The sequence below is a fragment of the Cnephaeus nilssonii genome (genome assembly GCF_951640355.1).
Source record: "Cnephaeus nilssonii genome assembly, chromosome: 8".
In the NCBI taxonomy this organism is placed as follows: domain Eukaryota; kingdom Metazoa; phylum Chordata; class Mammalia; order Chiroptera; family Vespertilionidae; genus Cnephaeus; species Cnephaeus nilssonii.
In genome coordinates, this window is record NC_137079.1 from 23198555 (window position 1) to 23224441 (window position 25887).

General features: G+C 37.2%; 1 protein-coding gene across 1 annotated transcript; it reads left to right on the forward strand.

Annotated features, from left to right (window-relative positions):
• Positions 1 to 25484, forward strand: DDHD2 (DDHD domain containing 2; the record flags this gene model as incomplete). Its single annotated transcript, XM_079779050.1, is given in 18 exon segments — positions 1 to 34; positions 37 to 219; positions 1438 to 1628; positions 2402 to 2491; positions 3619 to 3739; positions 4865 to 4954; positions 6080 to 6215; positions 10132 to 10340; positions 10613 to 10680; positions 11498 to 11614; positions 12732 to 12827; positions 14086 to 14211; positions 14604 to 14759; positions 15022 to 15124; positions 15264 to 15434; positions 16107 to 16269; positions 20209 to 20316; positions 21142 to 25484. Coding segments are annotated over 17 exon segments (2136 nt in total). The 3' UTR covers positions 20291 to 20316; positions 21142 to 25484.
• Between the last annotated feature and the right edge of the window lie 403 nt (positions 25485 to 25887).

Genomic DNA, 25887 nt, shown 5'->3' on the forward strand with positions numbered 1-25887 from the left:
ATGTCATCAGTGGAATCACACCAGAAACAGTTGACTTGTCAGATCCATCCCCATCACCAAACTCATGTAGTTCCTTTGAGCTAATAGACATGGATGCTGGCAGTTTGTATGAATCAGTTTCTCCTCATTGGTTTTATTGTAAGGTAATAGATTCTAAGGAGACATGGATTCCTTTCAACTCTGAGGATTCACAGCAGCTGGAAGAAGCATATGGCTCTGGTAGGAGAAAAATGATGACTTATCATAGACAAAGACTTAATGTCATCTCTCTCAAACTATAATATTAGTCCTTATAGTGAATGCCATTAAAAGTAAATTTTAGATTTTTTTCCTAGTTATCCCTTACAGTATTTTTATACAGAAGCTCTGCATTACTACCCAGACAATTGATAATGTTTAAGAATTTGATCTTTATCTCAGTACCTATTGTAATTTCTGCATAGTTATCCAATAATATTTCTTAGTTCTAGGTTATGTTTCAGTTTTTGTTTATAAAGAGTGTGTGTGGGTGTGGGGGGGGGGGTCACATTCACATTGTAATAGAATGAATTCTTTAATTTGTCACTTGTTTTTTTTCTTTTTTTATGAAACATGATGCTAGTTACTACTTTATCATCATGCTAGTCATGGTCAGTAATTCACCTTTTGGTCCCTCGAGGAAAAAATTTAGAAAAGCTGTCTTATATACATTAAAAAAAAAAAAAAATATATATATATATATATATATATATATATATATATATATATCCATATAGATATATGGATTTCAGAGAGGAAGGGAGAGGGAGAGAGAGAGAGAAACCTCAGAGATGAGAGAGAATCATTGATTGGCAGCCTGGCATGTGCTCTGACCGGGAATTGAACCGCAGCCTCCTAGTTCATAGGTGGACACTCAACCACTGAGCCACACTGGCCAGGCTTAAATACATTTTTGTTGTTGTTAATCCTCACCCAAGGATATTTTTCCATTGATTTTTAGAGAGAGTGGAAGGGAGGGGTAGAGACAGAGAGAGGCAAAGATTGATATGAGAGAGACACATCAACTGGTTGCCTCCCACACATGCCCCTGAGGTATGTGCTCTTGACTGGAATTGAACCCAAGACCCTTCAGCTGTTGGACCGATGCTCTATCCACTGAGCCAACTGGCGAGGGCTATATACATTTTTTTTAAAGGGACACTGCTATCTCCTCAGAAAAGGAACAGAACAATGTTTGGGTATTATTTTTTTCATGTTTCATTAAAACCAAGAATGGTTTTGATGGTTTGTAAAATAGTAGAAGGTTAGCAATTAAATTCCATTTTGTTTAATGTTTAATCATGTAAAAAATGTTAATTCACATGTTTCTTGACATTATTTAGAGTATAACTCAGAACTGTATTTTGGGAGATTTATTTTTATAAATGTACTTCTTTTCCTCTTCTCAATTCTTGATAGGAAAAGATTGTAATGGGAAAGTTGTCCCCACTGATGGGGGCCGATATGACGTTCATTTGGGGGAGAGGATGCGGTATGCTGTGTACTGGGATGAGCAAGCATCAGAAGTGAGACGATGTACCTGGTTTTATAAGGGGGACAAAGATAATAAGTATGTTCCCTACTCAGAGAGCTTCAGCCAAGTATTAGAGGTATTCCTTTGACCCCTTTAAACTAATTTTATTTTTTTTCTTATTTAATCTTTTCTTCCTCTATGACTTACATTGTTTTGAAAATTTCAGGAAGAGTTTGATTCTATCTGCACACAGTTTATAGTCTTTCTTTGTGCAAATTAGTTTCAGGATAAAGTAGTTTTTATTTCCAGATTTTAAAATATACTATAGAAATTGTTATGCCCTTAAATGAAAAAGTGTTTTCCCGAATGGTGATTATTGTTAATATTTAAACTATGACCACAGGATTGTCTTTTTGCCTTTTATTTTTCTTGCTCTGAAAACTGCCTGAAATTTGCTTAAAGTAGGACATTATTATTATTGAACTAAATATATAAAAATGCGAACAATGATTTTCTCTAGTCTAGATGGTGGAATTAGGATTGATTTTTTTTCTTTGTCCTACACTATTAATGTTGCATTTAAAAAGAATTTAAAAATAAATTTGATAAATCAAGAGAAAGAGAAATGTGTGTAATATATTCCTAATTTTATGGAAAATACACATGCATTAATATTATTGAAAGAAATATATCAGAATGTGAAAAATATTTGTCTCCAGTCTAGATGATGGAAGTAGGAGTGATTTTTTTATTTGTTCCATACTATTATCTGTTGTAATTTAAAAAATGAATTCAATTAATTGAAATAGGATATTCTTATTGTAATTGTTTAGTAGTATCCTCTTGAATAGGGTTAGTTTTAATAGGAAAGCAATAAGAGAAATGTAATGAAATGTATTTTCTTTTAAGGAAACTTACATGCTTGCTGTAACTCAGGATGAATGGAAAAAGAAACTGGAGTCTCCCAACAGAGAAATTATTGTATTACACAATCCAAAGGTAAAGCAAATTAAAAGCCTTTCTCTCATATTGGTATTAAAGGTAAATTGCATTACTAAGGAGAACTTCATTGGTTTCTTTTTCTTAGGAATTCTACTTTGGATGATCTTTGGGAATTTTATATTATGTGAACAATTATGAAACTTAAAACTTGTCGCCACTACTATTATTTACCTGTTCAGTTTATACAAAAAATTTTCTTAGGGAAAATTATGCCTCTGTAGATTCAGACTATCACTAATACATTATGTGGCATGTTTTGTTTATTTTAAAATATATTTTATTGATTTTTCACAGAGAGGAAGGGAGAGGGATAGAGAGCTAGAAACATCGATGAGAGAGAAACATCGACCAGCTGCCTCCTGCACACCCCCTACCAGGGATGTGCCCACAACCAATGTACATGCCCTTGACCGGAATCGAACCTGGGACCTTTCAGTCCACAGACCGACACTCTATCCACTGAGCCAAACTGGTTTCGGCATACGTGGCATGTTTTTCCATGTGTAGGATATTGTTGGAAGTCTGTTAGCTTGATGTTTGTTTTCTTTTTTTTTAGCTTTATTGAGATAGAATTGACAAAATTATAAGATTTTTTTAGTTTTTTAATCATCATCCAAGGATATTTTCATTGATTTGAGAGAGGAAAGGAGAGAAAGAGAGAGGAGAGAAACATCGATGTGCAATAGGAACATCCATTGGCTGCCTCCCGTACATGCCCCGATTGGGGATTGAACCCACAACCTAGGTACTTGTCCTGACTGGGAACTGAACCCATAACTTTTTATTGTGCAGAACGATGCTCAACCAACTGAGCGATCAAACCAGGCATAAGATACTTAAATTGTACATTAGCCAAATATATTTTCAGGGTTCTCATTTCCAACTGTAGTAATTGCATATCAAAACTCCATTTGAGATTTAACTATGTATTATGTTTTGAAAAACATGTTCCTGCCCCTCATTGTATAAATAGAGATGTCTTTAAGGTAGAATATCTTTATATCTATTCATTGTGAATGTTTTATTTTATTGATTAAACTACTTTAGAACCAGAAAAGATTCAGTGGTATGTGCTTAAAATAGCTTATAGGATTAAAGAGTTTTTGGCATCTTTTCTATTTAAGCTTATGGTGCATTACCAGCCAGTTGCAGGGTCTGATGAATGGGGTTCAACACCCACTGAGCAGGGTCGACCAAGAACAGTGAAGAGAGGGGTTGAGAACATCTCTGTTGACATTCATTGTGGTAATGTTAATTTTTTTTTCTTATCTTCTGCTATACTGATTTATTTATGGCTTAAATTGTGACCTTTTTCTATGGATTTGGAGTACCTCAAGGCTTAAAAATGATCTTTAATTATATGAGCTTATTTGGAGTTAATATTAGCATCACTTCACCTACTAAGAATCTTAATAGATAGAGAAATCTCTTTTAAAGTTGCTAAGTATGTATGGTAGGATGGATAAAATTTTGCAGTACTAATCAGGAATTCATTAAGTACAGATGAACTGACTTAGTCCTAATTCTAAGAAATATGATTCCACCTGTTTGATTAGAAATTTAGTACTTGTAACTCCTGTTGTTAAAGATTTTCAACTAAGCAAAAGTATTTTCCAATACAACCTTGATAGTTATCCATTGCTATCTAGGGTCATTTATATTTAGTTTTATAATCTATTTAAATGGATTACAAAATTCATTTTATCTTGCAGAGGTGATAGCTTGTCTCTTGCACAAAGTCTTCGATTTACTATAATTAAAAAGATGCGTTTATAATTTTAGGCTTCAAATACATGCCAGACATTATTGGTACACATATATAAAAATTGAATATTAGGTAAAATTATTTATTAATGTTAAAAATTTGCCTGAATTCAATAACTGCACTGTGGTTATGTAAGAGAATATTCTTAGGAAGTACACATTAAAATATTAAAGCGTTAAGAGGTATGATGTGTGCAGTCTGATGTATGCAACCTGCTCCTAACTGGTTCAGAAAAATAAATGTGTATGTACTAGTATGCACAATAAAGCATATTGGTAAATGTTAGAGTGTTGAATCTGGGTAAAAAGTACATGTGAGTTTCTGTACTATTCTTTCAAGTTTTCTGTAAGATTACAGTTATTTCAAAGTAAAAAGTTTTAAAAACGTGAAAATTTTTTTACAGACTTATTTTAAGATAAATTAGAAACAAAGTAAAATCACGGTGCTTTTACTAAGTAGTTATATGCAGGATTATTTTGTGTCCTTTAAATTATCTGCTCATATTTCAACTTGCTTATTTTTATAACCTATTCATTGTGAATGTTTGATTTTAGAATATGGGACTAGTTCTGTAGAATAATTTTTCTTTTTAATTTCATTTAAAGGGGAACCTTTACAAATAGACCATTTGGTTTTTGTAGTCCATGGGATTGGACCAGCTTGTGATCTCCGCTTTCGAAGCATTGTACAATGTGGTAGGTTTGCAAAACATGTAAGATTAGGTCACTTAAGGGGAATATTAGTCAGTGCTCCTGTGAGCTGAAATAAAATGTTGTCTTTAGTCTGTTATCTCAGCTGCATAAAAACATTTGGTGCGCTAAAGACAGGTGACAAGATAGTAAAGCTTCCCATCTGAGACATAAAGTATTAGTGAATTCCGTAGGCTAATAGTTTATACTCTTAACTAATAATTCTTGAATGAATAAACCCTTAATCCTTTAAAATCCTTTTATGATGTGATAATCCTATGTCTAACCATTCCAAATTTAAAGAAACTGTAAAGATGATATAGTTTAAATGAATAACAAAAACTTCAGTCATTTTTGTAATTCATACTGTGATAAACCTCTTGATATTCTAATTGGACTATTTAGATCATTAGCATAACTTGATTTTGAAAGGTAGTGTCCTCTAAAACTTGATAGTATGTATAGCAACTGTCTGATGCTTCTAAGCATAACCCTTCTTAGAAGGTTAAGATTGATATAATATGAATTTCATTAATTTTTTAAAATATATTTTATTGATTTTTTACAGAGAGGAAGAGAGAGGGATAGAGAGTTAGAAACATCGATGAGAGAGAAACATCGATCAGCTGCCTCTTGCACACCCCCTACTGGGGATGTGCCCGCAACCAAGGTACAAGCCCTTGACCGGAATCGAACCCAGGACCCTTGAGTCCGAAGGCCGACGCTCTATCCACTGAGCCAAACCAGTTTCGGCAATGAATTTCAAACAGCTGTGTATTTTTTAAAAATTTAAAATATTGGATAGTGGTTGTTTGTAAGAACTAGAAAGTTAGAATTGGAATCTGACTGCAAGTCATGTGATATTTTTCTTTTTAAAATTGAAATAGTTCCCATGACACATTAGAAATTTTGAAGTTAGCTTTTTCTTTGATGAAATGTATTGTATAGTAAAAGCAAGTATTAAAGGAATAGCTTTTCTTATATGCATTCATAATTTTTCTGAATACCACTTTGCTATTTTTGACTCAAGTAAATGCATGTTCTAAGCAAATGTAGATAGAGATTATGTTTATGTGATCTATTGCAAATTTATTGCTTCACTATTGATACATAAGTTAATTTTCTTTTCAGTTAATGATTTTCGCAGTGTTTCCTTGAACCTGCTACAAACGCATTTTAAGAAAGCCCAAGAAAATCAGCAGATTGGGAGGATAGAATTTCTTCCAGTCAACTGGCACAGTCCTTTGCATTCTACTGGTGTGGATGTGTAAGTAATACCAACCGTGATTGTAATGTGTTCTCTGATCATTAAAATGCTTAGGGACATTTCTGCAATAACTGGTTGTATATTTAAAATTTTGTTCAACGAAAAGATTTTTGTACTTCTGTCTTCTTCTTCTTCTTCTTCTTTTTTTTTAAGAGATACATTATTAAATGCTAACTAATCCACTCGGCTGGTATGGCTCTGTGGTTAAGTGTCAACCCATGAACCAGGAGGTCACTTTCAATTTCTAGTCAGGACACATGCCTGGATTGTGGGCTCAATTCCTAGTAGGAGGCGTGCAGGAGGCAGCCAATCCATGATTCTTTCTCATCATTGATGTTTCTATCTCTCTCTCTTTCTCCCTTTTTTCTAAAATAAATTCTAGAGATATTTAAAAAATAATAATAAAGGCTAACTAATACCTTGGTTTAACTAGTCCGGGTTAGGAGTAAAGGGCTGTGTGTATTTTCTTCTAGTGTGTTTTACTGGCTCATTAGTATTTACCATTACAGCTTTTTAAATTTCTTTAGCATTAAAGCCAAACATTGCTTTCTTCTTATAGAGCAGTGGTTCTCAACCTTTCTAATGCCGCGACCCTTTAATACAGTTCCTCATGTTGTGGTGACCCCCAACCATAAAATTATTTTTGTTGCTACTTCATAACTCTAATTTTGCTACTGTTAATGAATCGTAATGTAAATATCTGTGTTTTCTGATGGTCTTAGGCGACCCTGCAAGCGGTTCTCAACCTGTGGATCGCAACCCATAGGTTGAGAACCGCTGCTGTAGAGTATAAACCTTTCCATCTTCAGATGTCAAAAGTCCACCTCCCTTAAGATGTATATAGTATTTTGTTGTTTCTTTCTTTCTTTTAATATATTTTTATTGATTTCAGAGAGTAAGGGAGAGGAAGAAAGAGAAATAGGAACATCACTGATGATAGAGAATCATTGATCGGCTGCCTCCTGCACACCCCCCACTGGGGATGGAGCCTGCAACCTGGGCATGTGCCCTTGACCAGAATCGAACCTGGGACCCTTCATTCTGCAGGCCGACACTCTATCCACTGAGCCAAACCAACTAGGGCTTTTGTTGTTTCTTTTATAGCCATATTTAGATAATATTTGTCCCAATTTGGGAAAAAGGGAAATCCCCAAACATTAAATTATTAGCATTTATACCTTGGGGTATAATCGGTACAACTACTTTTACGTGATGGCTTTCTTAAGTTACAAGCCCAATAGTTTTGTTTGTAAATTTTATGGTAATGTCAGAGAAAATTGCCTTATATTAAAGATACTAGAGGCCCGGTGCACGAAATTTATGCAGTGGGGGGGGGGGGTGTCTCTCAGCCCAGCTGCACCCTCACCTATCTGGGACCCCTCAGGGGATGTCCGACTGCAGGTTTATGCCCAATTCCACAGGGATCAGGCCTAAACCAGCAGTTGGACATCTCTCTCACAGTCCGCTTGCCTGCATGCCAGCCTGATCACCCCATAAACACTCCTCTGCCAGCCTGATTGATGCCTAACTGCTCCCCTGCCAGCCCGATCGCCCCCAACTGCCCTCCCCTGCTGGCCCGGTAACCCCCAACTGCCCTCCCCTGTCGGCCCGGTCTTCCCCACCTGCCCTCTCTTGCTGGCCTGGTTGCCACCAACTGCCCTCCCCTGCCAGCCTGGTCGCCCCAAACTGCCCTGCCCTGCCAGCCTGGTCGCCCCTAACTGCCCTCCCCTGCCAGCCCGGTTGCCCTCCCCTGCAGGCCCGGTCACCCCTAACTGCCCTGCCCTGCAGGACTGGTCCACCCCAACTGCCCTCCCCTGCAGGCCTGGTCCCCCCCCATCTGCCTTCACTCCCCTGCAGGCCTAGTCGCCCCCAACTGCCCTCCCCTCCTGGCCTGATCGCCCACAACTACCCTCCCCTGCCAAACATCTTGTGGCACCATCTTTGACCACATGGGGGTGGCCATCTTTTGCGAGGGAATGAGGGTCAATTTGCATATTCCCTCTTTATTATATAGGATTCAGCTATGGGCTCTCCAGAAAGTAGTATGTTCATCATATACTTCTAAGATAGAACTAGGACATGCTTCTCTAGAAGATAAAGTAGTCAGCATTATTTCCATGCTGGTCTTGGAAATAACTTCCCTGATTCTGTGTCTCTCAGTTCTTAATGACCTAGGATTTGAGCATATTCCATGTGTCAAATGCTCCACTGTAGTGTTTATTTTAATAGGTGTGGCATTCACATCATATTGAAGCTGATGCTCAGAGGTGATTAAGGTCATTTAGCCCTCTCTAAACTACAGAAACCGTTGAATCTTTGAGGAATTTCTCTGGGAATTTTGAGAAAGTTTTAACTGGAAGTTGACTTAGACAATGTCAGCATCGTATTCCTTTGTGAGACATGAGTTCTGTTGCCTTTGGCTTCTTTCAACTTTAAGAAATTCTACATTGAGAGCTGATCCAATTTGTCATTTGGCTTGTGATCAAACAACTTTAATGCAGAGGATTCTGGGAAAACCCTCTTGTATCTTTTGTATTTTTAACATTAAAAAAAAAAATGATATGGAGAGAGAAACATAGATGTGAGAGCAAAACATTGTCACCTGCCTCCTGCAACCCGCTACTGAGGATCGAGCCAGAAACTCAGGCATGTGCCCTGACCAGCAATAGAACTGGCAGACTTTTGATGCATGGGGTAATGGCCAACCAACTGAGCCACACCAGCCAGAGCTCTTTTGTCTTTAAAATTAAAATCCTTTTTATTACAGAGAATTCTCTACACAAAAGTAGCATATATGATGAATTTTCCTGTACTGATTATGATTACCTATTCCCAACAAATCTCAACACATGGCCAGTTTGGCCCCAACCCTGTCAACATGCCCTTGTCTACTCCCCATCCCTCCATTATATTGTTTTTGAGTCAAATCACAGATAAATCATTTCTTCTGTAAATGCTTCAGTTTGTATGTTTTAACCCTTTGCACTCGCTTGCTTTTTTCTCGATTCCTTTATTCTACTCGGGATTTAATTTTTTAAATACCCCAGATTTTACAAAGCGCGGCAGTAGAATAAAAAACTGGAGTTTCTTTTCATACAAACTTATTTATTTGGATTTTTTTATATTTCAAATTATTGATACATTCAAAGAGTAATTTTAATCTCGACATCCGAATGCAAAAGGTTAAAGGACTTTTAATAAAATATAACCGTAATTTTAATAATATACTATTCACACCTAAAAATTCTTAATATCAGCAATTTTCCAATTTTATAATAAATCTTATGATTTATATATACTCACATATATAATATACATACATGCAAAATCAATGTTTTTCTTTCTCTAATAAACAAATGCACACACACATATATACATACATACATAGTTTAAACTAGAATCCAAGGATGCCTTTTAAGTCTCTTTTAATTTCTTGATTACTTTTCCATCTGTTATTTTCTTGCAATTTATGTATTGAAGAAACTGAGTTGTTTGTCTCTGAATTTTGTTGATCACGTCCCTTTGGCTTCATTAAACCTTTCTCTCTGTCCTCTATTTCCGATAAGTTGGTAATTGCCTCTTGTATCTTTAAATAGCTAAGTCTAAACTTGGGAGGCTAAGCTAGATAACTTAGAGGAAGTTACAGAATGTATTTTGTTTTTCTTTTTTCTTTTAATATATTTTATTAATTTCAGAAGTAAGAAGGGAGAGGGAGAGAAACATTAATAATGAGAGAGAATCATTGATCAGCTGCTTCCTGCATGCCCCCTACCTAGATGGAGCCTGCAACCTGGGCATGTACCTTGACCAGGAATCGAACCTTGACCTCCTGGTTCATGGGTTGACACTCAACCACTGAGCACACCAGCCAGATGTATTTTGGTTTTCTGCTTAAAATATCTTTCCTTTTTTTCAGAGATCTACAGCGAATAACCCTGCCCAGCATTAATCGCCTAAGGCACTTCACCAATGACACAATTCTGGATGTCTTCTTCTACAATAGCCCCACCTACTGTCAGACTATTGTGGACACAGTTGCTTCTGAAATGAACAGAATATATACACTTTTTCTGCAGAGAAACCCTGATTTCAAAGGGGGTGTATCCATTGCTGGTCATAGTTTAGGTAACAAATGAATTCTCTGTAACCAGAGAGGATGATCACACTTTTAGGACACCTATTTTTGAAGAACAATGTCTTGTATCAGTATCAGATGCAGAGGTCTAGAACTGGTCTGTGATGAAGAATTTGGAAAGGGTTGGAAGGGTGGTGGTGGAGTGGAAAGAAGACTCCCTGCTTCATAGATTTTGCTACATGGGTAATTGACTTATTATTTTTTTTTGTATAAAAGACAACTATTTAGAAATTGTCCCTTCTTTCTTCTATTTTACTTATAGGTTCGCTTATATTGTTTGATATCCTAACAAATCAGAAAGATTCTTTGGGGGATATTGACAGTAAAAAGGTAATTTAGATGTTCAGATAGATTCTCTGTGCTTAGTAAGGATTTTTAGATTTTAGACTTATTTTTTGTTTTTCACTTAGTTTAGTCTCATTCCATAACTTCAAATTTACATGTATTTTAATAGACTTGTAATTATCTCTGTCATTCTTTGATGATAGAAGCAAGATAGCAATACACTTCTAGAAATGTTTGCCAGAATCTAAAATAGCTATACATATCTTATTTTTCATTATAAGTATGTACTACTAATCTATTATTGGAATTATAAAATTGAGCTGAAATGGAGTTTGCATATGATAAAATGAAGAATGAATTAGATACAAATTGATATAATTTATAGTAATTGTTTGAAAGCAGTGGGAGGACTTAATGTTTAAACATATTTTAGTAAAATAAAGTCCTCCGAACACTATCTCTAGTGCTGAGTTAGTACTCATCAAAATGTTTTATATTTTTTCTTTTTTTGATGCAAGTGTCCTGTGAGTTCTCCCAGGGCAGGGGCTTTGCCTTAGATTGTTTTACGTCTTAGACTGTATCCCTAATAAGAACTCAGTAAATGTTTTGTTAATGATAGTGAACAATGCTCTGATAATTATTCACTCATTCATTTATTTTAAAACACATTAAGTTTCAAATGAAGTTGCAGAAATTTAGAGATCAGTACCTCTTAATTTATATTTTGTATAAATCACAATTTAAAGTTAAGATACATCTCTATGTGGAAATGTTAGTATATATATATTTATTGTAAAATTGTATTAATAAAGGAAAATATAAGGAATGTAGAGAATAATGAGCATTACAATTTAATTTTCAGGATTCACCAAATATGGATCAAGGAGACACACTGACAATAGAGGAAGATCTGAAGAAACTTCAACTCTCTGAATTCTTTAGTATCTTTGAGAAGGAGAAAGTAGATAAAAAAGCTCTGGTAAAAAATAACCTTTTATAACTTCATGCCATACCATTTTTAATATTTTTTATTGCTTTATCATACTGCTTAGTAAGAGCCTGCCCTTTGGAAACATTTTAGTCATAAATACTTTGTTATCATTAGTAATGTTCTTTAGCATTATTTATGTGTCTTAAAATTATATCAAGTGATCTTTGCTTTGTGGAAGTTTAAAGTTCAGAAAAGTCATATTGATATGCATATAGCAATAGAGCAAAGACTAAAAAACAGCACACCTCAGAAAACATGAGAGCAAGAAGAAATGACCAGTAACTATTCCAACTCTTATTTTCTGTTATACTCTCACGAGCAGTATTATAGATATTTGCTTGTTTATTTGTGTTGTGTTTTTTTTTTGCTATTTATGTTGTATTTTTACTCTGGTTTTGATATATTAATTCAGTGGATATTTAGTAAATGTTTACTATGATCAGGCATACTATACCAAGTACTAAAGATAGAGTGGTGAATAAGACAGAAATGGTCCCTAACCTCATGGTGTTTATAGTTTACGGCTAAAGACACCTATTAAGTAATCGAAAACATAATTAAATTACAATTGTGATAAGTTCTAAGTAGGAAAAGTACACAGTGGTATAAGAATGCATAGTAGGATGAACTAACCTAGTTTGGGAGGGTGAAGGAAGACTTCCCTAGTCAAGTGAGTAGCACATCAGCTGAGATCTTGATTGTTATTCTGTTTCATGCTCTCTGCTTCATGTTCTTACTGCTTGTGTCCAGGAGTAGGAGTATAATCTTTCTCAGGATGTGACATCCAAGTGAGCATGGAAACCAAGGAGGGTTTTTCTGTCATGAAGTTAGATACCTACTTCTGTTGATTATTAAAAATAATACAATGTTATCTATATTACTATAGCATTGATACTGTAGTATTGATATTTTAAATTATTCTTTAGGCTCCTTTATGAATAAAATACTATTTTCTAAGTTATTAGTGATGTACTACTAGGGAGCCCTAGTAATATAAAGCAAAGAACAGCAGAGTACTTAAGCCTTATCCTTCTAAGAGAACAGGGCATTTAATTGATTTTATTATACCTAAAAATAAGAAAGATATTTGATTTTCTATGCCCAGGCTTTATGTACAGACAAAGATCTTCAGGAAATGGGAATTCCCTTAGGACCAAGAAAGAAGATATTAAATTACTTTAGGACCAGAGAAAATTCAATGGTATGTGCTTAATATATATAGCTTATAGCAGTAAACAGTTTTTTACATCCTTGTATCCTTTTGCTTTGTGAAGTCTAGAGAGCTAAATAATTTTGTTAATTGGTTTTTGGCTCTGTTTAAGAAATTAAACACATTTATTGATGCCTTAACAGTATTACTAGCTTTAAAAGTCATATCTCCCCTAGACTCCTTTACAATTCCCTTTTTTCATTTTTGTCTTATAACCACTTTATTGAAATACAATTTACATCACATACCATAAAATTCTTCCTTGAAGAGTATACAGTTTAGCCCTGACTGGGTAGCTCAGATAGTTAGAGCACCATCCCAATACACCAAGGTTGCAGGTTCAATCCCCCATCAGAGCACAGCTAGTATAAGAATAAACCAATGAATTAATGCATAAATAATTGGAACAACAAATCAATGTTTCTCTCTCTAATAAATAAATAAAAATATATAATTTAGTGGTTTTTAATATATTCAGAGCTGTGTTACCATTACCACTAATTCCATTACTCCCCGCCCCCCCCACAAAAAAAAAAAAAAGAAAGAAAACCTCATACCCCTCAGCAGTCACTCCCTATTCCTTCCTGCTATGGACCACTGATCTGCTTTCTGTCTTTATGGATTTTCTTTTTCTGGGTATTTTCATATAAATGGAATCACACAATATGTGCCCTACTGTAACTGTCTTCTTTCTCTTAGCATAACATACTCAATGTTTATCCATGTTGTAGCACTACTAATACATTCTGTTTGGCCCCTAAATTCCTTTCCATATCTTAGTAGTTAATTATTTTTCAACATTTTTAGCAGGTTGCTCAGTTCTTATTTAAGGCCCAGTATTTGCATCATTTTTCTATACCCATAGAGACATTCTACTTGCTTTAATCAGAAAGGTATAGCACTTTATTGAACTCCTTAGCAATCCTCACTATTCTTTTCCACAGTGCTCTGCTATTGTTTCCTCTCATGATGGTTGCCTAGAGTTTCAACTGCTGCCCAAATGGCTGTGTACCGCTTTCATCATTTTAGAGCAAATAGGGATGTCAATTCATAATTCAAGCCAACTTTTGTTTTTATCAACTTTATTGTGTTTTCATCAGTTTTATCTTGTTTTCTGAGAGACTTGTCTTGGAATTATTGGCTGTCATTTCAGAACTTTCCCACGTATTTTTTCAAACCGGTAAAAAACTGTATAATCCTTTGGATATTTTTACTGCATAGTTCCACAAAACTATTCTTTATTCTTTAGGGCATTAATAGACCAACTCCACAATCAGCTTCAGGGTTGAATATGTCTAATATCCCCAAAGAATCCGAGTTCTGCAGTAGTGCTGATGGTGCTGGAAATGACTATCTGGATGTTGGCATTGGGCAGGTAACAGTACTAATTCTCTTTGTTCATTTTATGGCCTGCCATTCATATGGTAAGAACAGATATAATTTTGTTATTGAGAGATGCTTTTAGCCCTGGCTGGTGTTGCTAAGTGGTTAGAGCGTTGGCCTACAGAGAGTCTCGGGTTCAATTCCTGGTCAAGGGTATGTACCTGGGTTGCAGGTTCGCTCCCCAACCCAATCCAGTTGGGTGCAGGAGGCAACCAGTCCATGTATCTCTCTCACATCAAATGTTTCTTTCTTTCTCTTCACTTTTCTCCCCCTCCCTCCCTTCCACTCTCTCTGAAAAAGCAATGGAAAAATATCCTCAGGTGAGGATTAACAAAAAGGGGGAAAAAATAGAGTAAGAGAGATGCTTTTATTTTCTCCTTCCAGGTATCCGTAAAATACCCCCGACTCATCTATAAACCAGAAATATTCTTCGCCTTTGGATCTCCCATTGGAATGTTCCTTACCGTCCGAGGACTAAAAAGAATTGATCCCAACTACAAATTTCCAACATGCAAAGGTTTCTTCAATATTTATCACCCTGTAAGCATTGGACAACTCTTGTGGTTTACCTGAATATTAGGGTTTATGGTAAAGAGCATACAATTTTCTGTTGTGTTGATTTACTTTTTATGTACTCTTCTCTAGTAATGAGATAACATAAATAGTATGAATTTGGAAGTGATGTGGTAGAACAACTGTGCATTTAAAAAAATAAGCTTATAATCATTCTTGCCTGATAAACATTAACAGTTCCTCAAACTCTTCAGCAGAGGTATATGTAGCTATTGTTTTTCCTATGTAGTTTGATCCTGTGGCCTATAGGATTGAACCAATGGTGGTCCCAGGAGTGGAATTTGAGCCAATGCTGATCCCACATCATAAAGGCAGGAAGCGGATGCACTTAGGTAAGACTGAGTACAGAACTTGCTAATTCGAGACCTTCTGGTCAATGCAAACTGACTGGACCTATTCACTTTGTTTAGTTGTATTGGGCCCTTACCTCATTGTAAGCCATGTAGTTTTCTTTATTCATATGTGTTTCAGAACTGAGAGAGGGCTTGACCAGGATGAGTATGGACCTTAAGAACAACTTGCTAGGTTCACTGCGGATGGCCTGGAAGTCTTTCACCAGAACTCCAGAACCTGCCTTACAAACTTCTGAAACTACAGAAGAAACAGAAGCAGAACCTGTGTCAAGTTCAGAGAAGCCTAGTGGTCAGTGACACTATACACAATTGATTTCCTACATCAGGCCTGATATGAGGGGCTCCATGGTGTGTAATTCTTATTCTCCAAGGGACTTCTTACTGACCCTGTTTTATTGTATAGGACCCATGCTATGAGTCATGATGGGCCTTCATCTCTGCTAGCCTTTTCTATCATCTAATAGCCACAAATTATGGAAGAACATTATTTGTGAAGAAGAATGTCAAGAGAAGCCAAGCATTGATAATGAGACTTTAAAACATCCCCAACTTGGGAACTATGGGGGTAATGTTAAGAGCCTACTCTCTGAAGCACCTTTTACAGGGGAATGTCTGTGTATTCATGGACCAGTTTTATTTCCCTGGCTGGGGACTAGGTAGGATACTCTACTCTTAGTTTTACAGTTAACATTGTATTTTTTTATTTAGTTTTCAAGTGTCTAAAGAGTTTTATCCCTGCTTGCATTTAGTTTATAAACTAAAGATAAATGAATTAGCTACCAAAGGTGCAGGAAAGAAAAAAGGGATTAGATAAAATCAGTGTGACCTGAGAGCCTTTAAAGAAAGATGGGAGAGAGCTTTCTGAAGAGAGAGTAGCTCATCTTACAGTAAACTTGGAGTCTGAGGAGAGGTAAGGAAGCCTGGAGGCTTTAGAATCTTATTGTGGTTCTTCCATGTCCAGATGTTAACATAGAAGATACCTCTGAGGCAGTTAAAGAAGAAGTCCCCCCAATCAATGTGGGAATGCTGAATGGAGGCCAGCGCATTGACTACGTGCTACAGGAGAAGCCCATTGAGAGTTTCAATGAGTATTTATTTGCTTTACAAAGCCATCTATGCTACTGGTAAGTGTTTGGTATTTTTTTGTTTCATTTGTTTTTGTGTTTTTGGTCTAATCTATACTAATAAAAGAGTAATATGCTAATTAGGGAGACCTTCCGGACGTCCTTCCAGACAAAGCCAGGGACTTGGCCGGCCTGCAAACTGCCCCCAAACGGCCTCAGCCCCTCGCCCAGGCTGGCCACAGCCCCCAGCGAGGACCCTCACCTGATGGGGGCGTGGCCAGCCTGAAAACAGCCATCAGCCCCTTGCCCAGGCCCACTCTGCCCCCCACAGGGACCCTCACCCGATGGGATCATGGCCAGCCTGCAAACGGCCATCAGCCCCTCACCCAGGCCAGCCATGCCCCCCAGCGGGGACCCCCACCCTGAAGGGGATGTGGCCAGCCTGCAAACCGCCCCAGGCCCCTCACCCAGGCTGGCCCCGCCCCCAAGGGGACTCCCACCCTGATCCGGGACCACCTTCAGGGCAGACCAGCCGGCCCCCACCCGTGTACCAGGCCTCTATCTATACTAATAAAAGGGCAATATGCTAATTAGACCAGGAGACCTTCTGGAAGACCTTCTGGACATCCTTCTGGACAAAGCCATGGTGGCGGGGCTGAGGCAGAGGCGGTTAGGGGCAATCAGGCCAGGAGGGGAGGGCATTTGGGGGTGATCAGGCTGGCAGGGGGGCCAGTTGGGGGCGAGCAGGCCGGCAGGGTGGGGCAGTTGGGGGGCGAGCAGGCCGGCTGGGGGGGCCAGTTGGGGGCAAGCAGGCTGGTGGGAGGGCAGTTGGGGCAAGCAGGCCAGCAGGCAGAGTGGTTAGAGGTGATCAGGCAGGCAGGCAGGTGATCGGTTAGGAGCCAGCGCTCTCAGATTGCTAGAGGGATGTTGGACTGCCGGTTTAGGCCCGATCCACTGGGATCGGGCCTAAACCGGCAGTCGGACATCCCCCAAGGGGTCCCAGATAGGAGAGGGTGCAGACCGGGCTGAGGGACACCCCCTCACCCCCTGTGCAGGAATTTTGTGCATCAGGCCACTAGTTGTTTCATAGTCTCCAGGGAATCACTGATCTGCTTCTGTCACTATAGACTAGTTTGCATATGACTTTTATATAAATAGAATCATACTATATACTCTTTTTTTTATATGGCTTTTTTTATTCACCGTGTTGTTTGTATCGGTAGTTCTCTCCTTTTTATTGCTGAGTGGTATATGAATGTACCACAATTTGTTTAGCCATTCATGCACCTGTTGATGGACATTTGGGTTGTTTCTAGTTTTTGGCTATTACTGAACTGCTATGTTTAAGGTTTTGTATGAACATATTCTTTAGCTTCTCTTGGGTAAATATCTAGGAGTAGAGTGATGGGTAAAATGATTTTTAAAAGAAATTGCCAAATGGATTTTCTGCCAGCATTTTCCATTCTCATTAACAGGATGAGAATTCCAGTTGCTCCATAGCCTCAACAGCACTTGGTATATGATTGGTCTTATGATTTGTCTCTCAACCTTTCTAAATGGGTTGTAATGGCACCTCATTACAGTTTTAATTTGCATGTTCCTAATGCATAACAACATTGAACATATTTTCATGTGTTTGCCATCCCTACATCTACTTTGGTGAACTATCCAAATCTTTTCCCCATTAAAATTGGAGTATCTTAGTAAGTTGCAAGAATTCTGTTTTCTAGTTACAAGTCCTTTTCAGGTATATTTTTCCTCAGGATGTGGTTTGTTTTTCATTTTATTTTAAAGGCGGAAGTTTTTGATTTTTATGAAATCCAATTTATTAATGTTCGTGCTTTCTGGACATATTTAAGAAATCTTTGCCAAATCTAGCCTTTAGGATTTCTACTGTATTGTCAAAGTTGTATTGTTTTAGCTTTTAAAGTTAGGTCTATGATTCATTTTGACTGAGTTAATTTTACTACACTTGATCTTAGCCAAAAGGCCGAGAAGCGATTGACTGAGTTAATTTTTAATATGGTGTGAGGTTAAGGATTAAGGTTCATTGTTTTGCAATTGTCCTAGCAACATTTGTTGATAAGTTTATTGAGAAACCGCTGAATTGCCTTGGCTATATTTTGTCCCATTGATCTATTTATCTGTCGTTATGCCAGTAAAACAGTCTTGATTACTATAGATTTATAAGTCTTAGAATCAGGTATGTGGGTCCACCAATTTTATTATTTGAAGTTATTTTAGCTATTGTAGGTTCTTTGCATTTCCATAGAGGTATGTTTTAGAATGAGCTTGTGTCCTGGCTGGTGTGGTTCAGTTGATTGGAGCATCATCCCATACACCAAAAGGTGGCAGGTTCAACTCCTGGTCAGGGCACATACTCAGGTTGTGGGTTTGATCCTCAGTCGGGGTGTTGCTGGAGGCAACTGATTGATGTTTCTCTCTTACATCCATGTTTCTCCTCCTTCCTTCCTCTTTCTAAAAACAAAAACAAACAAACAAACAAAACTTGATAATTTCAACCAAAAAGTTTTCTGGGACTTTGATTGTGATTGCATTTTATCTGTAAATCAATTTGGGGAGAATTGATATCTATATTATGAGTCTTCTGATCCACAGACATGATATCTCTCAGTGTACTTCAGTTTTTATTTTCAGCAGTGTTTTGTAGTTTTCAGTGTATTATCGTGTACACAATAGCTTTATATTGCATTTCTCCTATGATCCTGTTTCTCTTCAGATTGAATAAATCCAAAAAAATAGCATGCCTCCTAACATATACTTAAGGACCTTTTTCTTTTCTTTTCTGGGAGTTATCTATGCCCTTTATTATCTTTTACATTGAAATATTGGTGGTTTATTTTATTTTATTGATTAGTCTGCAGTATGAGTTGCATATACCCTTCCCCCAGTTTGTCTTTGACATTGCATACACTTATTTTTGCTTAGTAGAAAATTTCATTTTTATGTAGTCAAATTTTGTTATTTCCTTTTTGGCTTCTGGAGTTTGTGTTACACTTAGATCTTTCTAACTTTCCAAAGAATTTCTTACCACAGTTTATTGTTATTTTAAGATTTCATTTACATGTAAATCTTTCATTCTCTTCAAATTTATCCTAATTAGGTGTGGATTGATCCACGTCATTTTCCAGATGGCTATCTAGTTATTAGAACAGTTAATAGATTTGAGATTCTTCTAACTTTGTTAAATTCCTATATGTATTATATTAATTTCCTACATATATTTAGGACTATCTCTGAACTTCCTATTCTTTTCTATTGATACTCTTTTTTTTTTTTTTTATGCACCAGGATCCACCATTTAAAATCCCCACTTGCCCTGGCCAGTGTGTTCAGTGGTTAGAGCGTCAAGGGCATGTACTGGGTTGCAGGTTTGATCCCTGGCCCTGGTCAGGGCACGTACAGGAGGCAACCAACTGATGCTTCTCTCACATCGATGTTTCTCTTTCTTCTCCCTACTCTCACTCTCTTCCTTTTACTCTCTCTCTTCTCAAAAAAAAAAAAAAAAAATCAGTGGAAAAAATATCCTCAGTGAGGGTTAACAAACAAGGATGGTATGGCTCAGTGCTGAGTGTGAACTAGGAGGTCACGGTTCGATTCCTAGTCAGGACACATGCCTGGGTTGTGGGCTCGATCCCTGGTGGTGGATGTGCAGGAGGCAGCCAATTGATGATTCTCTCTCATCATTGATGTTTCTATCTCTCTCTCCCTCTCCTCTTCCTCTCTGAAATCAATAAAAAAATATATTTTTTTAAAAAGGGAATAGTTCTTGGTTATTTACTGCTAGTTTTTTTTTATATTACTGGACATAATGCTAGACTTCCAAACCACTGCCAATTACATCACCTTTGAATCTTTTTGCAATAGTAAAAAGATGAATTTGCAAGGTGTTGCATAGATTAAATGAGTTAATTATGTAAAGCATCTAATGTAAATGTTAGTTCCTTCTTTTTACAACATACTTTTTTCTCCTTACAGGGAGTCTGAAGATACAGTATTGCTGGTCCTCAAAGAAATCTACCAAACCCAGGGTATCTTCCTTGATCAGCCTTTACAGTAAAAATGAATCTTCTATGGCTGCCTAATGTAAGTTTTTAAATGTCATGTGTACAGCATAATTCCTACATATTAACATGTTAAAAAGAACTAAGGAGTTGGGCTCTTTATAAATATACTTATCTGTTGCCTGTCACTAAACTCTAATTTTTCTAGGAAATGTTTTAGTTATTATTCATTTTTAAAGGGACTCTGATTAACATTCATGGGGAAAAGGTCTATAGTGCTGTGATTAGTGTATATGTGAGCGTGCATGTGTGTGCACGGGCTTTGCTAGTGATTTGGCCCAATAATATTTGTCATTTTTAGGATCCAAACTCAGAATCTTAATAGTTCTGATCATCTAAGAGTTACCATGGCAACATTTACAATTTTAATTACAAACATCCCATCCTGAGATTTACTCGGTCTTTTAGATGTGTATTATATCTAACTAGAGGCCTGGTGCACGAATTCTTGCACAGGTGGGGTCCCTTGGCCTGGCCAGCGATTGAGGCCTATTGGGGGGCTGGCTGGCCATGGGGAGGGACTGTGGGAGGTTGGCCAGCTGGGGGAGTGGGGAGGGACCACGGGAGGTTGGCCGGCCAGGGGGAGGGGCCGCGGGAGGTTGGCTGTAGGAGCGCAGACCACCAGGGACCAGCTCCTGTGTTGAGCATCTGTCCCCTGGTGGTCAGTGTGCGTCATAGCAACTGGTCGTTCCGGTTGTTGGGTTGTAACTGTCGCTTAGGCATATATATATATATATATAAATAAAATATGTGTGTATGTATTTATTTATTTATTAGGCACTGACATTCTCCCTCGGTGCCTTCCAGTTGTGCCTGCATGGTGACCTCTTTTCCCCTTTCTCCCTAGATGGACATTGAGGGGTCCTTCTCCAGAAAATCCACCTGTTTGTTGCTGCAGTTTTCCTCTCCTCAGCTGCATCATTTCTTGCATGTTGCCTGTCACTCACCATTGGGGGCTTTGGAAGATAATCTTCCATTTTGGAAGTGAGTGGAAAAGCAAAGGGAAGACACCCTATTATTTTTTACCACTGGCTTCATATAAATACTTGCCATTCTTTCTTCATAGCTGGGGGTGGTTTGCGTCCTTAATTCTTTGATGACAGTATATAGGTACCAGACTTTATTGCCTATCATGTGAGATGGTAGTAAATCTGCTTTGAGTTTGATTTGTTTTGGGTTGGTAGAAATTTTTCTAGGAAATGTTTTAGTTTGGAAGCAGACTGTTCAGTAGGTAATTGGGGTACATTCTTCTCTCACTAGTGTTCTCTGCATTGAAGGCTGCGTCTAAATGGATATGGAAAAGGCTATTGGGCATTCGAATTCTGTTGAGCTATCTTTTCTTTTCTATGAATTCTGTATGAAGAAAGACTAAAATGTAACTTGAAGCAAGTATTATTTGCTCTCTACAGCTGAGTGACAGGTTTATTGTTAGGAATCACTGATGCTATGCTGTTCATTGTTTTTCCAGCTGTTTGGATTCCTCTGAGTCTAACGTGGACAATTTAGTTCACATTAGGTGCACCCTTTATAAAGCAAAGATGTTATATATCTAGATGAAGTCTTATTTATTATTTGGTCATAGCTTCTGTTCTTAAGTTGAGGGTAAAGCTATAAAGGCTGACAAACCTGAAATTATGCAGCCTTGAATAAGTAAAATCTTAGTCTTGCATTTATGGTGAAATATAATTTGTGTAAGTCACCTGCATATTAATTTGAGCGAAGGTAGTATTGTGTGTCCTCTTTGAAAACTTTGTGAACATCATTGCCTATTTAAAAGACTCGGGGCACAGGCAGTGTTGGTTGAGCAGGTAGGTTTGGCTATGCAGTAGCCAAGGAACAGCTACTCCAGATTCAGTGTCAGAACATGCAAAGCGAGATGTACTTTGAAGAAAATGGGTGAATGTGTCTGATTTTTTTCCAAGGCATCTACTCACCACTGTGCTGTAGGTTTTTTCTTTCTCATTTTCTTTGCAGTGTTTTTTGTGATACACTCCTCTCAGATTTCCACAGGCCATTGAGTGGCATGGCCAGGCAAGCTGTTTTTTTTTTGTTTTTAATAAATGTAGCAAGGTATTGTGAAAGCACTGGCATTTAACATTCACTTAAGCCATCCCTTGGAAAGCAGTGTTTATCCCTTTCTGAAGAAAAAAGGAAGGGGAACGTTAATTACTGTCATCTAGAGATGGTAGAGGTGAGGTCAGGGTATATAGGTCAGAGCCCGGCCTTTCTTTGCCCATCTGCTTATAGACTAATGATGACTAACCCACTAAGTAGTTTCAGATAATATTGAATACTTTATTTCCTTTGTATGTAAATTCTGAGTTTGAAAAAGGGTTGAGAATTAAGTAGCATTCAATATATATTAGAGGGGAAGCTTTTGCTCTTCATATTAGCAGAATTGGTACTATTTAGGAGTAAACCAAAGAACAAGCAAGAGTGAGTATAACCAAAGATGAACGGCATAACTCTGGATAGCTGGATAAACCACCGCTTGTTATAAGAAATGTTTCTATCCTGCTGGTGTGGGGCAGTAACTGTAGAAGAGCTTTATATGTTGTGTATTCACCTATGGTATTATCATGATTATATATTATAGAGGGTAATAAGCTTGATTTTTTTCCCTCTGGAAACAGATATTTATTTATGTAATTGTATAGCTTTATAAAGAAAAGTAATGAAGGCAAATAACTTAGAGCTAGAAATTCCTAAGTATGTTTAGAATCTACCAATTTCAACATCAGCTGAATAAGGCAAGCTTGAGTGGGTAGCAAAACTGTCTCTTAGTTTCCGTCTGTCCTTAGTAGTTGAATCAATGGATATCCTTAACAAAGTTATACTGTCAGTAAAGGTGTTTCACAGGACTACATATGAAACCAGTCATCTCTGCACTAGTCTTCTCTGTACTGGTTGTAATTACACAAAGTTACCATATTTACATTTTAATTCACTAGCATTTTAGGGAACATATTTCATTTAAAAAACTATTCTAAAAGTTACAAAACATCTAGAGGATAATACAAATAAGCATTCTAATCATGAAGCAATGTAATAAGGTAATGGATGCCTTTCTGGCTGTAAATAACAATGAAACATTAAAAAATGATGACCAAATGGATGTCAAATATACTCTTAAATGACATCTAACATAGCAAGTTTCACTCAATTCGGAGACTTCTGGGTTGAACACGTGGAGGTGCAGTGCAGGGAGTGGTGCACCAGGAGAGGGCATGGAAGTTCCACATCCCTTTCCCATACCTTGCCTTGTGCATCGTTTCCATCTGGCTGGTTTTGCATTCAGCTGTCAACGTAAGAACATCCAGACCTGCCTCTCTCCTTCCTTGCATGTCCACTCCCTTAATCATTAAGCCCTAAAGACAATTAGGTTCTGGTCAGCATCAGCTGTGGGTACAAAGCCTCGGGTCTTATTAACGTGACCATTTTTCTTTTTTGTATTTTTTGCAACTTCCTCATATCTCCAGAAAGATCAGATATGCTTATTTCTTGTTCAATTAATAGCCAGATGAAGAGATTTCATAGGGCCAGGTCTTGAACAAAGTTTCTGTTGTCTTGGAACTTGAGGCTCTGGCATGCTGGCCTGTGAAGGAATTCTGATTCCTCAACCTGGAAGCTTTTCTGTCATTTAAATCAAGCTTATTTAAATCAATAAGCTTGATTTAAATCCTTTATTTAGTTGTATATCTTTTTAATCATTTTTTAATTTTTAATTAGTTGACATACAATATTAGTTTCAGGTGTACAACCCAGTGATTAGACATTCTATAGTTTACTAAGTGACCATCCTGATAAATCTCATTCATATACCATACATAGTTATTAGACTATTATTAACTATATTCCCTATGCTGTACTTTATATCCCCATGACTATTCTGTAACTACCAATTTATACTTGTTAATCCCTTCCAACCCCCCCTCTCATCTGGCAACCATTAAAATGTTCTCTACTTATGAGTCTGTTTCTGTTCTGCTTGTTTATTTTGTTTTTTAGATTCAAGTGTTGATAGATAAGTATTACTGTCATTTTATTGTGCAATTTTGGTCTTACCCCCCCCCCCCCCCAGAAGACCCTTTAACATTTCATGTGATACTAGTTTGGTGGTGACTAACTTTTTTAGCTTTTTCTGGCCTGGAGAGCGCTTCTTTATATGATCATCACTTTGAATATTTCTTGCCAATCCCTTTTGGCTTGCTAAGTTTCTGTTGAGAAATCAGCTCACAGTCTTATGGGAGCTCCCTTGTAGGTAACTGTTTTTCTCTTGCTGCTTTTAAGATTGTTTTCAACGTTTTGCTTTTTAATTATGATGTGCTTGGTATGGGTCTTTTGGGATCCAACTTGTTTGGAACTCTCTGGACTTCCTGGATTTGTGTGTCTATTTCCTTCACCAGGTTAGGGAAGTTTTCTGTCATTTTTTCAAATAGATGTTCAATTTCTTGCTCTCTCTTCTCCTTCTGGCCACCTCATGATGCTACTGTTGGTATGCTTGAAGTTGTCCCAGAGCTCCTTACACTATTCTCATTTTTTTGGATTATTACTTTTGCTGTTCTGATTGGGAGTTTTTTGCTTCCTTATAGTCCAAATCACTGATTCTCAGCTTTTTCTACTCTATTGTTGATTCCCTGTAAATTATTCTTCATTTCAGTTAGTATATCCTTCATTTCTGACTTGTTCTTTTTTTATGGTTTCCATGTCTTTGTCTCCTCATTTTGGTAGTTTCCCTGTGTTTGTTTTTATGGATTAAGTAGAGCTGCTACATCTCTCAGGCTTTGTAGAGTGGCCTAATGCAGTGGGTTTCCTATAGTATCTAGTGGCATAGCCTCCTCGATCACCCAAGCTGGGCACTCCAGGTGCATCCCCTGTATGGGCTGCATACCTTCCTGTTGTAGTTGAGCCTTGATTATTGTTGACACGTCAATGGGAGGGATTTTAGTTGTGTATTATTTGCACTATTTCTTTTGTGTCATGTGCAATCTCTTGACCAAGCCTATTTTAAAACTCTGGTCGAGTACATTTTATACATAGTCCCAACTCCAGAATTGGTATTGTTTGCATGGAAAGATTAATAGCACTGATTAGCTTTGTAATACTTTGCACTTTTTGAAATGTCTGTTTTTTTACATGATTATATTTAAAACTCAAGTAAATATTGAAATAAAACCATATTGACCTGTTGCCTACCATTACCTGGTTCATTCACCATAAAGAAAATCTGTATAATAACCATTTTCTCTTCCCCTATGGATTACTAAGCACATTTTAAAAAATAAAACTTTTGAGCAAAAAACTAACATTTAAGTTCTTTTCCCTTGCCTGGTGTTTTCATTGTCATAGGCAGTTATAGTTTAGAGTTGAAAACATGGTGGTTTAAAGGCAAATGCTGAAACTGATCTTGGAAGTTTACAGAAATCAGCCACTACTGTAGTTGAATCACTTATGTCAGAAGGGGAAACCAATGCATTTTACTCTGAAAATGTTCCAGCTCTCAAATGCTACACTTAAGTAGAAAAAACACACATTCACCATTTTATTTGAGTATCACATTTATAAAGGGAAAAGATACACTGAAAATATGTTG